Source organism: Actinia tenebrosa, unplaced genomic scaffold, assembly GCF_029948245.1.
Source record: "Actinia tenebrosa isolate PJP-AT-01 unplaced genomic scaffold, QUT_ActTen_1.0 utg344__unscaffolded, whole genome shotgun sequence".
Lineage (NCBI taxonomy): Eukaryota > Metazoa > Cnidaria > Anthozoa > Actiniaria > Actiniidae > Actinia > Actinia tenebrosa.
In genome coordinates this window covers 595,929-608,345 of record NW_028292606.1, presented here as the reverse complement: position 1 = coordinate 608,345, position 12,417 = coordinate 595,929, and the positions used below count along the sequence as shown (strand labels likewise).

Here is a 12,417-nt window from a genome sequence, read left to right as displayed (position 1 = left end):
CAAAACAAAACGTACCATGCCTTTGCCTTCCAATATATCTGCTATCGTGGGGTCATGCAATTTCTATTTTAGTGTGATTGAAAGAATAGAAAATTTGCATCAATGAAAAGCACATTCCAAGATAGGTGCGACCAAAAAATGTCAAGATTATTCAATTTGGCTTATTCCCTTTATTTCAGCCATTGGTTACTGTCTAGGCTGTACTATGGCTTGAGTAATGAATACTTTTTGAATTGAAGAAAAACTTAAAAGTATTTTAAAAATAATTTTCTTTATATACATTGTATTACTTTTAAAATCAAGGAAAAAATGTCTTCGTCAGAATCAGAGAAAAGAAGAATAGAAAGAACATTTAGAATGTAAGAAAGAAAGGGAGAAAGAAGGAAAGAAAGAAGAAAGCAAAAATAGATTTAAAAAAAAAGGAAAATAAAGAAAGAAAGGAAAGAATAGAAGAATTAAGCAAAAATTTAAAGGTAGTATTAACATATTTTTTAATGATGTGTCGTAGAAAAGCCACTGACCGCTTGTCAAAAACAATACCAATCATCTCAGCGTAGCCGCGTCAAAGGAGGCTTTTCACTATGGTGTGATGATGCTGGTCGCTTCCAACCGATGCAATGCTTTGGTCCAGAATGTTATTGCGTTGATTCAAATGGTGCAACAATTGAAGGAACGCTCGTCAGCATAGTACAGGGCCGACCCGACTGCAAACAACCTACAAAGGGTAAGTATATCTTTGACGTTGCCTTTATAGAGGCTTTTCACTATCACGTGATGGCAGCCATGACAAGAGGCTCGGCAACACAGTGTTTTTCCATAGGAAACTATATTTTTTTATTCACGACTAAGGCTTAGGCTGAACGAATGAGAACTCGAAACTCGAGTATCGAGGGGGGACCCTAAAGTAACTATGTCCTAAGGTTTATCATTACTTGAACAATATATACATGCATGCAAACTTTCATTCTTTCATCTCTTCGCCATTGATTTACCAATTATCTCATTCATTCCTTCAGTTATTCACCCCTTCGACTCCCGTGTCGTATGTGAATAGAGTTGCTCGTTAGTTTTCTCCTGCACGTCTCCTGTGCTTCAAATAAATAATTATTGTATAGTTAGGATAGTACGTGCGCGCTGATTGGTCGAATTCGAAAACTGTGCTTTATTAGTGAACGAAGAACAGTGCTGACGCCATCCGCGTGCGCGAAATGCTGCTAGATGATCCTGCAGCCGTCTTTCTTTTTGCGTAAATAAATTCCGTACCGAAATAAAATTAGTAACTATATAATAAAACAAATAAAACAGTTTTTTCCGTGCTCCGTTCGTACTTACTTATTTACTAAGAAGTGCTAGAAGCGCTCGCCTACCCCTTTTGCTTCTTCTTTCGCTTCTTTCGTGCTTACGTCACTTACTGCGTGCTTTAGTACTGAACGGAGCAAGGAAAAAAGCTATTATATTTGTTGAATAAGATCGAATGCCTATCCTGATTCATAAATCTTATTTTTTACAGACCAAAAGCTCTCCCACTGTCAGATAGCCAGTGAAACGGGAATTCGAATTGGAGTTGAACTGCATACCCCAAAATGCACTTGGTATGGTAGCTACGAGAAAATACAGTGTCAACCTTTTTCCAGACAATGTTGGTGTGTTAATAGTAATGGAAAGGAGCTGGCTGGAACCAGATCTAATGGAGTCGTTAGATGCCCAGTCATAGGTGAGTAAACTTGATGCCTTAACTTTAAATTTATTGTAAACTGCAACCAATATTAACTTTTTTCCTAAGACTTCCTAAGACTCTAGTTGAAGAAAACGGTAAATGCAATAACAATATTAGAAAGCGAGCACTTAGCTAGCTAGAGAGGAAGTTACTGCGAGTTTGGTAATTTTTGTTACTTCAACAAACACTGACACAAACAAACAAAAGAATAATAATAAAGCAACTTTTGCCATTGCAGGTGGTCAGCTGCCCAAGTGCCAATTAGAATATCAAGAAAAAACCAGACAGTGGTACTTGGAAGGCAGATTTGTTCCTTGGTGTTCTATAGATGGCCATTACCAGCTCCATCAATGTCACAGATCACATTGTTACTGTGTCAGCAAAGTACATGGTGTCGAGGCTTATACGTCACGGGTGGAGATATTTCGTGGTGATGCTGTTTGCTCTCATCCAGGTGAGTGTTACTCAATCCAATATTCATAATCATCTTTAGTATAATTTTAGACGTGAATTTCGCGCGCTGTGATTGGTCGAGCGACCAGTGATTCTGAGATGATAATCACTGCTCGAACGGCGATTTTGATGATTTCAAAAGTTTTCCAAAGCAAAAATATTAATAAAAAACTTGTTTGTATTCTGAATTTCGTCTTTTCTTTGATATCCACGTCTATGATTATTTACCTCAGGCGATGTGAATATCGGGGAATATTTACATCGCCGCGCGAAGACTCACGGCTCGGTAAATATTCACCGATATTCACTTGGCCTTTGGCTAATAATTGTTGATTAATTTACTAGGATATTATAAGAAAATATCCCTAATTACCCGGTGTGTGTATGACAAATTTAAAGATTCAACGGACCCCCTTGCGCTAAAATCTCTACCTAGGGGATCACAACACTTGAACAATATTCACATGAAAAAAGTATTCCAAGCCTCTAAAAAAGTGAATTTTTTTATTTTGACTCCCAGATAGGAAATAAGTGCAATTATCATATGACCCGTACGGCCCTGCTCGCGCGCTCTAATAAAACCATTGGAAAAAGTCACGTGATGGGGGCCGGACGGGTTGACGTAAGGGGGCGGAAAAACCCGTCCGGCCCTGCTCGAATCCGCGCGCTTTCTCTTTTTTAGCTTTTATTTACTATTTCTTTCTTTCTTTTATTTTTTTATTGATTTTTTCGTGAGGGTCATATGATAAAATGCTTATTGACTGAGTTAGGTCGGGCCGTACGGGAAAATATTTGGCTCTCGGTCATTTGTACGGCATCACCTCGAGCCAAATATTTTCCCGTACGGCCCTCCCACTCAGTCAATAAGTACATATGATTTCAACCTACAGAAGTTCACTATATCGTTAATTATGTACAAATAAAAGAATAAAAATCTTTGAGCGGAGGGGCAGAGAAAGTTCCGCCGTTTAACGTTTTCAACGCTAATTTATTATTTAGCCCATTTTTGCTATATTTTGCTTTTCTCATTCTCATTCCCAAACACCATCATAAATAAATAATAAATAAGGATAAATAAATATTCCAATGACCTTTTACTTACTTAGAAGACTAACTGTGCTATCTTAATAAGTTTTAGAGTCTGAATGCGAAGGGCAGCGTAAAACAGCGACATCCAGCGGATTGTATGGTTCTTACAAACCCCAGTGTAAACCTGATGGTAATTTCCACGAGGTTCAGTGTCATGGTTCTTTCTGTTTCTGTGTGAACCAAAGAGGAGTACAAATTCCAGGAACCAGGGTACCAATAGGATCCAAGCCACAGTGTCAAAACATTGGTAAATAAATAATAAGAATTTATGTACTTTTTGGTTCGCTTAGGCGTAATCTTTTTTTCCGTTTTAGACCACGTGCGCGTGTCATTCTCTTAAAAATACAATTCTTATAGTTTGTTTTATCTAAATTCTCATCAGTGTGCAACTGTTAAACAAAGATTAACGATTTTCATGCGAAGAAGCATGATTTGAAATTGCTAAATAGGTCTATAAGTTATGGTCAATATACGTTAAACAAACCCTCTAATATACTCTAGTTCATACCAGAAAAAAAAACAAAACAAAACAAACAACGACAACAACAACAACAGCAACACAAAAAAACAAAAAAACACGACTTAAACTTAGGTCTGTCCTTCACATCGATATACTGTATGTAGTAGTTGAAGTTTGGTCAAAAGCAGGTCATTCGCACAAATTAGGGATTTCAGTACTCACGACAATGCGCAATGTTTAATATCATCTTTTCTCTTAGTGTAAACAAGTCTATATGGACATTGCAAGGGAGAACAAAATGCAGATTCTTGTATTTGCACTGCATGTATCGTATTTCACTTTTTGAAAGCAGATTAATTCACAAAGGGATAAAACGTCAACTATACACGGCACGATCAACTTACGGAAAAGATGACATTAATTGAACCAATCACATTGCACGAGTTTACTGCTACCCAATATTATGATCACTGCATGGCACCTGTTAGCTAGTGGTGACGGCCCGGGAGGATCTGGGACTGAAACTAATGACGGCTGTGATAGAGGCTTGGCACTTGTATACCCTGAGATTTTCACAGTCCTACAATACACTTGAAGTCTAAACTGGCACACGGCCGAGGGAGTGTTACATGAAAACGAGGCATCCAGGGCCAAATGCAAAGAAATAATATGGTGTCAATCCAAAGTATACACTTGTTCACTTGTTCTGTCTTCCTTTTCTTCTTACATTCAGGAACGCGACAATTTTGCAGCATCAATATATAAGAAAATACTGTAAATTTGGTCCTGGATGCCTTGTATGCAACTGGCCATGCGCCATTTTGGATTTAGGTGTATTTATGATCACTTATGAATTTCTTTGATTATTTCTTGCCTTTAGCTACGATCCTGTCTCCCTGTGAAAGAGCTGTTCAAGTGTCTCTGTACCGTGGGGATGATTTTGTACCAAGATGTACCAATGATGGTCAATATCAAGATGTCCAGTGTAATGTGTCATCCTGCTGGTGTGTCGATAGGGATGGACAAGAAATACGTGGAACTAGATCTAATAGCATAGTTACGTGTCCTGGTAAAGGTAAGATATGATCATTGGTGTTCTGTTAGTGAGGTTCAAGCAATATGGCCGGAAACTCCCTTGAGTTTCATAAAACAACTTATTTTTTAAAAGCGCATTTTTTGAGGAACATTTTCCAACTTTCATGCTTAATAGCAGTAAAATATAAACGGACAGACAGACTGATGAATGGATGGTCGGACAGGCAGAGTTAAAGAGAGAGACAGAAGGACAGACAGACAGAAAGACAGACGAACGGACCGACGGACAGATAGACAGACAAAGGGATATTGGGATATGATAGTCTAATTTATCATAACATATTTGCTGCGATGCTTAATATTCATGGAACTCATAAATTCCAACGGCTTGTTGAGAATTTGGTTTTATTTCAATTTCCCTGCTTTCAACAAAAAATAACCAGTGGATTCCTTTTATTTTTTTGACTGGCGACTTCGAGAAACCAATCATTTAACATTGAGCTGTTGAAGTGTCTGAATTCGCAGAATATTGTAAAGCATCATTTCTCTTATCCAAGGTGCATACTCAAGCCCATGCTGGAAGGAATACCAGTCGATGGCCCGTCAACCAAACTCATTAGGTCGTTATGTACCCCAGTGTAACCTTGACGGCAGTTATATGAAGGTTCAGTGTCACAGAGGCTACTGCTTTTGTGTGGATGCTAATGGTGCAGAACTGAGAGAATTTTCTGTCGATGTTGGATTGCATGGAAAACCAGTATGCAAGAAGACAGGTAGGAGGCTGTCATATTCTAGGATATGTTTATGATAAGGTGGCTCCTAACTGCAATCACACCGTACTAGAACTAATTAATTATTCGCATTTTTCACATCACATTTACGAATTTACTTTTTGTTGACCTTCCACAATCCAACACCATTTATACCACGCGAAAAGGTGAATTATATTTTTTTACTGTAACTATGCTGACGATATTTTCTGCCCTCAACATTATAGAAGTTGGAATCGAGACTTAACATCCTCTTAAGGCACGCGCACTCGACTAATTCTTATCAAAATGTTTGCGTTTATTTTCTTAGATGCTGAGAAAACAGGATGCCAGAAAAAGCGAATGGCTGCCATAATGGCAAACCCAAGTGTAGTAGCCTTCGTTCCTGAGTGTAGACCTGATGGTAGTTATAGCGACGTCCAGTGTAATCGGTTATCTAATCAGTGCTGGTGTACAGATGCTGAAGGAAATGAAATGAAAGGAACTAGAACTAATGGAACTTTACGATGCGCAACAAGAAAAACAGGTTTGTTTGGGAGTTGAGTTTAAAAAAAAAACTTTCTTTAAAACTTGTTTTTAAATATTGCAGAATTCCTTGATTGCAGACCCATTTACTCAGAGTTAACCTCATTTTAGCGTCTTATTATTCCCAATTAAAGAAAAGAGAAACTTTTAACAATACAAACACACAAATTCACCGAAAAATGGATTTTTGTTGCTGTTGTTATTGTTGTTGTTGTGGTGGTGGTGATGGTTTTAGTTTTGCATAAGTAAAGACGGCCTATTGTTTTGTGCCCCCAACGATCCCTCTAGGAAATCAATGCAAAGGGTCTATTCCTGATGCGTTTTTTTCTTTATTTTTATCACGAAGATAATGAAACGCTTTGCGAAAGAACTTTCTTTACAAGCTCCGGCCCTGCTATTGGCTTATGGAATCACGTGGCAGTGTGTCACGTGAATGGTTTTTATCGACCAATACAATGTGATGGTCGTAAAGGATACTGCTGGTGTGTCAAAGAAAATGGCAAACCACGCTGGAACACTGTGACGAGATCATTACCAAAATGCAATGTAGATGGTAAGATAATATATAAGTGCCATATATTCTGGATGTTTTGAATTTAGAAAATATGTAAAATGAAATCAGCCATTTTTTCGAATGGTCCCGCCATCATGAAATATACATAAAGACGGCATACGGTTACCGCACCCATAGCAATTGCCTTTTCTTAAATCAGAGCTACAACCTTTTAATGAATTCATTGTCTTCCTTTTTCCATCGCTTGGACACGAGAGAAGAACCTTGCAAACCAAACTATGAGTTTTTTTACAGTTTGTTTGCAGTTTCTTACACCACAACACTTATGAAGACCATGCAATGATTTAGTAATTTTTTAAAAATAATATTGAATCCCTGTATTATTGTTTTGTAGAACCAATAACTAACTGCCAAGAACACAGGGCAAGGCTGCTTGGTATATCAGGAAAAGTTCCTGATGGTATCTACGTACCCCACTGTAAGAAGAACGGAGACTATGAACAGATTCAGTGCCATACTATAGAGGGTGTACAGTACTGTTGGTGTGTGGATGCTTTGGGGATAGAAATGCCTAATACGCGCCAAAGAGGACGGCCCAGCAACTGCTTGCCAAGTGAGTACTGGTGAAACAGAAGGAAAAGGAAAGCCCCCCTTCCCCAACACACACACACACACATATACAAATAATTTTCGCTAATATCCACTAAATACTCGCACGGACTTTAGTTAACATGTAAACTAATTAGAGATAACTAGGTAAAAAGTAGTGTGAGCTGCGTCGGTGTTTCTAATGAAACAGTAATGATGAAAGGGCAAATTTTACACCGTGAAAAGATGAAAAAACTTACTGACGTTTCGGACGCTAGTCCTTCGTCAGAATATATGGTACTTTGACGAAGGACTACCGTCCGAAACGTCAGCAAGTTTTTTCATCTTTTCACGGTGTTAAATTTACCCGTTTATCATTACTGTTGACTAATTAATCGACCAGGTTTTCCACTCCAAGCTCTCCAGAGCTCCGCAATTCATGTGCAATTATAGCATACTTTATACTGTAATAAATTTGTTGATTGTCTCATATTTATATTTCATACAGAGCCTGAAGAGAGCCAGTGCCGTCTACAGGTCCAACAAGCTCTTCGCACCGAAGTCACAAAAGGTCGATTTGTACCGCGATGTCAGTCTAATGGTGACTTTGAAGAAGTACAATGTAACGAGTGGACTGGGTACTGTTGGTGTGTCGATAGAAGGGGAAAAGAAATCAAAAACACAAGGACTAAAGACTTCATATTTTGCCCTGGACTCGGTAACAACTTATACTTAAGCCTAGGTTACTTATTTCTTCTAGACCCTCCCTCAGCTAAAAGGCTTTGGCGAGAGGCCTGACTAAGACATACTTGGACTTCAGAGCTATATATTCATTTGTGAAGCAACAAATTACACTTGAGCGATATTGTCACAAATGTTTTTTGTCAACATTTATTTCACAGAAAAAAATGGATTGTTAGCTTTCGAAGCAAACCCCGTGTGATCCGCGTATGAACCCGAAATCTAACTTATTCACTTTTGGCCTGTCAAAAGGTATAAAACAATATTACGACTGCAAAGAAGCTAAGAAAAAAATAAAATGTTCTATTCTTTCTTAGGACGTGACCTTACAAACTGTCAACGGGAATATCAAGAGGCGGAACGAGACAAGTTCACATCTGGTCGATTTATGCCTCGTTGTACCCCCCAGGGGGAATACGTGCCAGTTCAGTGCCAGGAGTCTGAATGTTACTGTGTTAATTATTATGGTCACGAGATATTTGGCACAAGACTGCGTATGCCCGCCAGACCCAACTGTACTCATGCTGGTAAGGGGCTGGAATTAACTATTTTGAGTAGGCTAGAATATAGTCATATTAAAATAAAACAAATGCGTTTAAAATTGAACGACTACGACATTAAAAATTATCCAAAAATATTTCATGTACAGCATTTTATTATTATTTGGGTATGTATATGTCCTAATTTTTGCTTTTCTTCTCACAGTCTCTGGCCAAACTGAATGTCAGTACAGAAGAGAAGCAGCATTAGCAAACGCTGTTCCAGGAGCACCTATACCCCAGTGCACACCTGAAGGTGGATATGACAAAGTACAGTGTAGAGAATCTTCCTGCTACTGTGTGGACATGAGAGGAAAGGAAATACCAGGAACGACGCTCGCTATTGCTAATGGGAAACCAAAATGTGACAACCCAGGTATGTAGCATTTGTTTTCGTCTTAAAGTCTTTTAAAAATTTAAGAATTTAAATTTTTTCTAAATTTTAAAAACTTGAAAAATTTAAAAAAATTGGCCCACATTTTCCACTCCTTCCAGTATTACAGTTTTGAATACTCTGTTGCTTAGGGGTAGCCTCAACAGCAAAACTTATAAGCGGATCTAATATCTGGATACCGGTATCTCATGTTTGTAAGACACTTTATGTTTCATAAGAATTAAATTTTCTAATTAACTCGGATACAATTGCGGAGGTTAACTCGCAGGGTACATGTTCTTACACAAATGCTTTAAACATACACCTCAGTGTTGTTGCCTTGTTTACATATTTACAGAACATTATTCTTTCTTTCTTTTTTAGCTCTCAAGCTTTCTCTTTGTCAACGTCAGTACCAGGAATACTGGAGGAATCCCATCAGTGGACGCTATGTTCCTCGTTGTGACTCTACAGGCCAGTTTGAACCAGTTCAGTGTTATGGATCTTATTGTTTCTGTGTTGACTTGAAGGGTGTGGAAAAACAAGGCACATCAGTCCTACAGACTCTGCAAACCATCGACTGTAGCAACATAAGTAAGTCACAAGTATTATTGCATATATTACTGATCTACCTTGGTATTTTTATCTTTTATGGAGTCACTTTACTTGGCCCTTTAAAACAATAGTAAGCATAATTCCGTATGGGATGAGCGAAAACTTTGACTGATATGATGATATATTATGATAATCACCTTATCACCTCATATTCCCACCTCGCTTGATTCTCCGGAGCAAAAACACTGTCATTCCATTGGGTTTTGCAGTGTTGTGGAAACCTACTTAGACTTAGGTATACAGCGATACAGATAATATATACCTCGAATACTGGCAAAAAGTGTTACCCGCCTTCGTTCTCGTTATTTATCTTTTACAGGCACAATAGATAACAATATTTAGTATTTTAGACCTTTTTTTAACTTGGACGTAGTGCATGCACGTCTTCCCATTTCGGTCAGAACAAATATACTGGAGTAGAATTTCTTTTTCAATAGTTGCAGTTGAAAACACATGGATATCTGTATAAAATTAAACTCAAACATCGATAATCGCAATTCAAAACATGACTCCAAAGCCAGAGTTTCATTAGTATTTAAAATTCCCTGGAGGCATTTTCTAATTTATTCAATTGATTCTTATTGTACCAGAAAAACCACTTACACCATGTCAGACTCTTCTTGCTAAACAAACAGTCGAGCCACCCAAGCCGGGTCGAGTGATCCCCAGATGTGCTAGCGATGGTTCCTTTTTACCAGTCCAATGTGATTCGCTATCAAAAGAATGTTGGTGTGTAAACGCCACAAACTATGAAATCCCTGATACTAGAAAGAAAGGATTCGTCCAGTGTGGTCAAGTTCCTAAAGGTGAGTCAAGTACCAACGGCCATTTTGAGTTGGTTAGTTTCTCTGCCGTTCGTAGCGGTACGTAGGGAAAACTACAGAAAGATTTTGTCACGTGTCATTGTATTTCTGCCAAAATTCTCCTACGTCACTGCACTCCTGCACCAAAATATTTGCACATCATCTGCAGATGTCTGACGTTAAGATGAAACAACATAAGGGGGCAGGAGAAGGGTTCTGAGATGACCCCGTGAGAACTGTGATATAATTAATATTAAAAAAGACGGTTGTTGCTGTGACGCTGTTTTTGCGATGACCATGGTTTGATCGCGGTCATTAAGGATTATGATGATGATGGCTGAATGAGGAGAATGCTGATGATAGTCATAATGATGGTGGTGATGGTGGCGCTGAATGAGGAGAATGCTGATGATAGTCTTAATGATGGTGGTGTTGGTGGTGCTGAATGAGGAGAATGCTGATGATAGTCATAATGATGGTGGTGTTGGTGGTGCTGAATGAGGAGCATGCTGATGATAGTCATAATGATGGTGGTGATGGTGGTGCTTAATGAGGAGCATGCTGATGATAGTCATCATGATGGTGGTGTTGGTGGTGCTGAATGAGGAGCATGCTGATGATAGTCATAATGATGGTGGTGCTGGTGGTGCTGAATGAGGAGCATGCTGATGATAGTCATAATGATGGTGGTGCTGGTGGTGCTGAATGAGGAGAATGCCGATAATAGTCATGATGATGGTCGTGATGGTGGATTAGGAATGGTGGTCATATTGATGATGTGATCAATTAATTAACTACATGTATTATTGTTTTGCATTGCACTGCGCCATCGTCCCTTAAAATTTACATTTTGTTCCCTAAATCGTAGGCCTGGAGCCTCAGTGTAATTCGCAGAATAATATCAGTCACTTTAAGACGTTTTCTCCTAATTGCTCAAGCAACAATGGATTCCAATCATTACAGTGTGATTTCCGGTACGGATATTGTTGGTGCTCAGACGTAAATGGAAATTTGGCTCAATCTGATGTTGTGCGGGGGAAGGCTATCTGCCCTAACATAGGTACGTTGGGTAGCGATTTTTCTGCTGACTATCTCCTAATTTTAACACAACTAGTTAACCATTAGTAACATCAGATCTTTATAATCAGCAGCTAAAGTTCCACTTTGCAAAATCCATCGATTAAGAGTCCTCGGACCAACAGGCGTAGCACAGCCAGGAGCATTCATCCCACAATGTTTTAAGGATGGTAATTATGATCGCGTCCAGTGTGATGGCTCTTCTTCGTTCTGCTGGTGTGTAGATGAAAATGGATTTGAAGAACCTGCATCAAGGGAGTTCGGACGCCCGAACTGCGAAGAAAAAAGTAGGATTTAAAGTCTTTAACTTTAATTATTGTTGTTGTTGTTTGTATTGTTTATCGTGCTGCAATTTAAGTGGTAATGCACGAGGGGAATTGTCGTTCAAGTAGCTTGATGCACTTCAAAGTTTTAACGGACGTGTGGACGTTATGGAGCTAATTAGGTTTTTTCTAGCATGCTGAAACTTGGTACTTGTAATTCACCCTCCACCGCCATTTAATTTTGTTTTTCAGTTGGTCGTATTGGACAAGAGAATGGTATAAACAAACGCATCGAAGCTCCATGCCATCAGGCCCGCCAGAGAGTTCTCAGTATCTCCGAGGTACCAAACCAAGGTGTCTTCATTCCAGTATGCGAAACAGACGGTTCCTTCAAACCAGTGCAATGTCATAGCTCTACGGGATTTTGTTGGTGTGTTGATCAATATGGTCAAGAACGTACTGGAACAAGAACGCAAGGAAAGCCACAATGTGGACCAGTGGAAAACTTGACAGCTTGCCAAAAGGACCGCATGAGAGCATTCGGATGGAATGGAAGGTTCATAGTAGGTCTTATGATTCCTAGATGCCGCCCTGACGGTAGCTTTGAGCCACAGCAGTGTCACGAATCTACTGGTCAATGTTGGTGCGTTGATGAGAATGGCAATGAGCTTCATGGAACAAGATCAAATGCTCAAATCAGTTGCTCTTCTCAAGGTAAAAAAAGATTGTCATTAAAAGGTTGTTGCCCAACTAGAGCGGTAGTTTCTTATTATGTAGCATTACTGTTTACGGAAATCGTTATTAGATGACAATATTTTTTCCCAATAAGCAGAGAAACATAGCCTTTGTGAGTAG

General features: G+C 38.9%; 1 protein-coding gene across 6 annotated transcripts in view; it reads left to right on the top strand.

The window, feature by feature from the left end:
* The window catches only part of LOC116306989 (uncharacterized), a 78,854-nt gene that overhangs the window by 19,827 nt on the left and 46,610 nt on the right, over positions 1 to 12,417 (top strand). For 5 of the 6 annotated variants that reach the window (XM_089025484.1, XM_089025487.1, XM_089025485.1 and 2 more), the window contains 17 exons: positions 509 to 724; positions 1,511 to 1,714; positions 1,956 to 2,171; positions 3,303 to 3,506; positions 4,600 to 4,794; positions 5,312 to 5,527; positions 5,835 to 6,050; positions 6,396 to 6,602; positions 6,958 to 7,176; positions 7,660 to 7,869; positions 8,210 to 8,419; positions 8,598 to 8,807; positions 9,189 to 9,398; positions 10,010 to 10,225; positions 11,091 to 11,282; positions 11,371 to 11,586; positions 11,815 to 12,276. In XM_089025484.1, coding sequence (XP_088881610.1) covers positions 509 to 724; positions 1,511 to 1,714; positions 1,956 to 2,171; positions 3,303 to 3,506; positions 4,600 to 4,794; positions 5,312 to 5,527; positions 5,835 to 6,050; positions 6,396 to 6,602; positions 6,958 to 7,176; positions 7,660 to 7,869; positions 8,210 to 8,419; positions 8,598 to 8,807; positions 9,189 to 9,398; positions 10,010 to 10,225; positions 11,091 to 11,282; positions 11,371 to 11,586; positions 11,815 to 12,276 — 3,819 coding nt within the window. The remainder of the gene's footprint in view (positions 1 to 508; positions 725 to 1,510; positions 1,715 to 1,955; positions 2,172 to 3,302; positions 3,507 to 4,599; positions 4,795 to 5,311; positions 5,528 to 5,834; positions 6,051 to 6,395; positions 6,603 to 6,957; positions 7,177 to 7,659; positions 7,870 to 8,209; positions 8,420 to 8,597; positions 8,808 to 9,188; positions 9,399 to 10,009; positions 10,226 to 11,090; positions 11,283 to 11,370; positions 11,587 to 11,814; positions 12,277 to 12,417) is intronic. The other variant, XM_089025486.1, reaches the window with a different exon arrangement.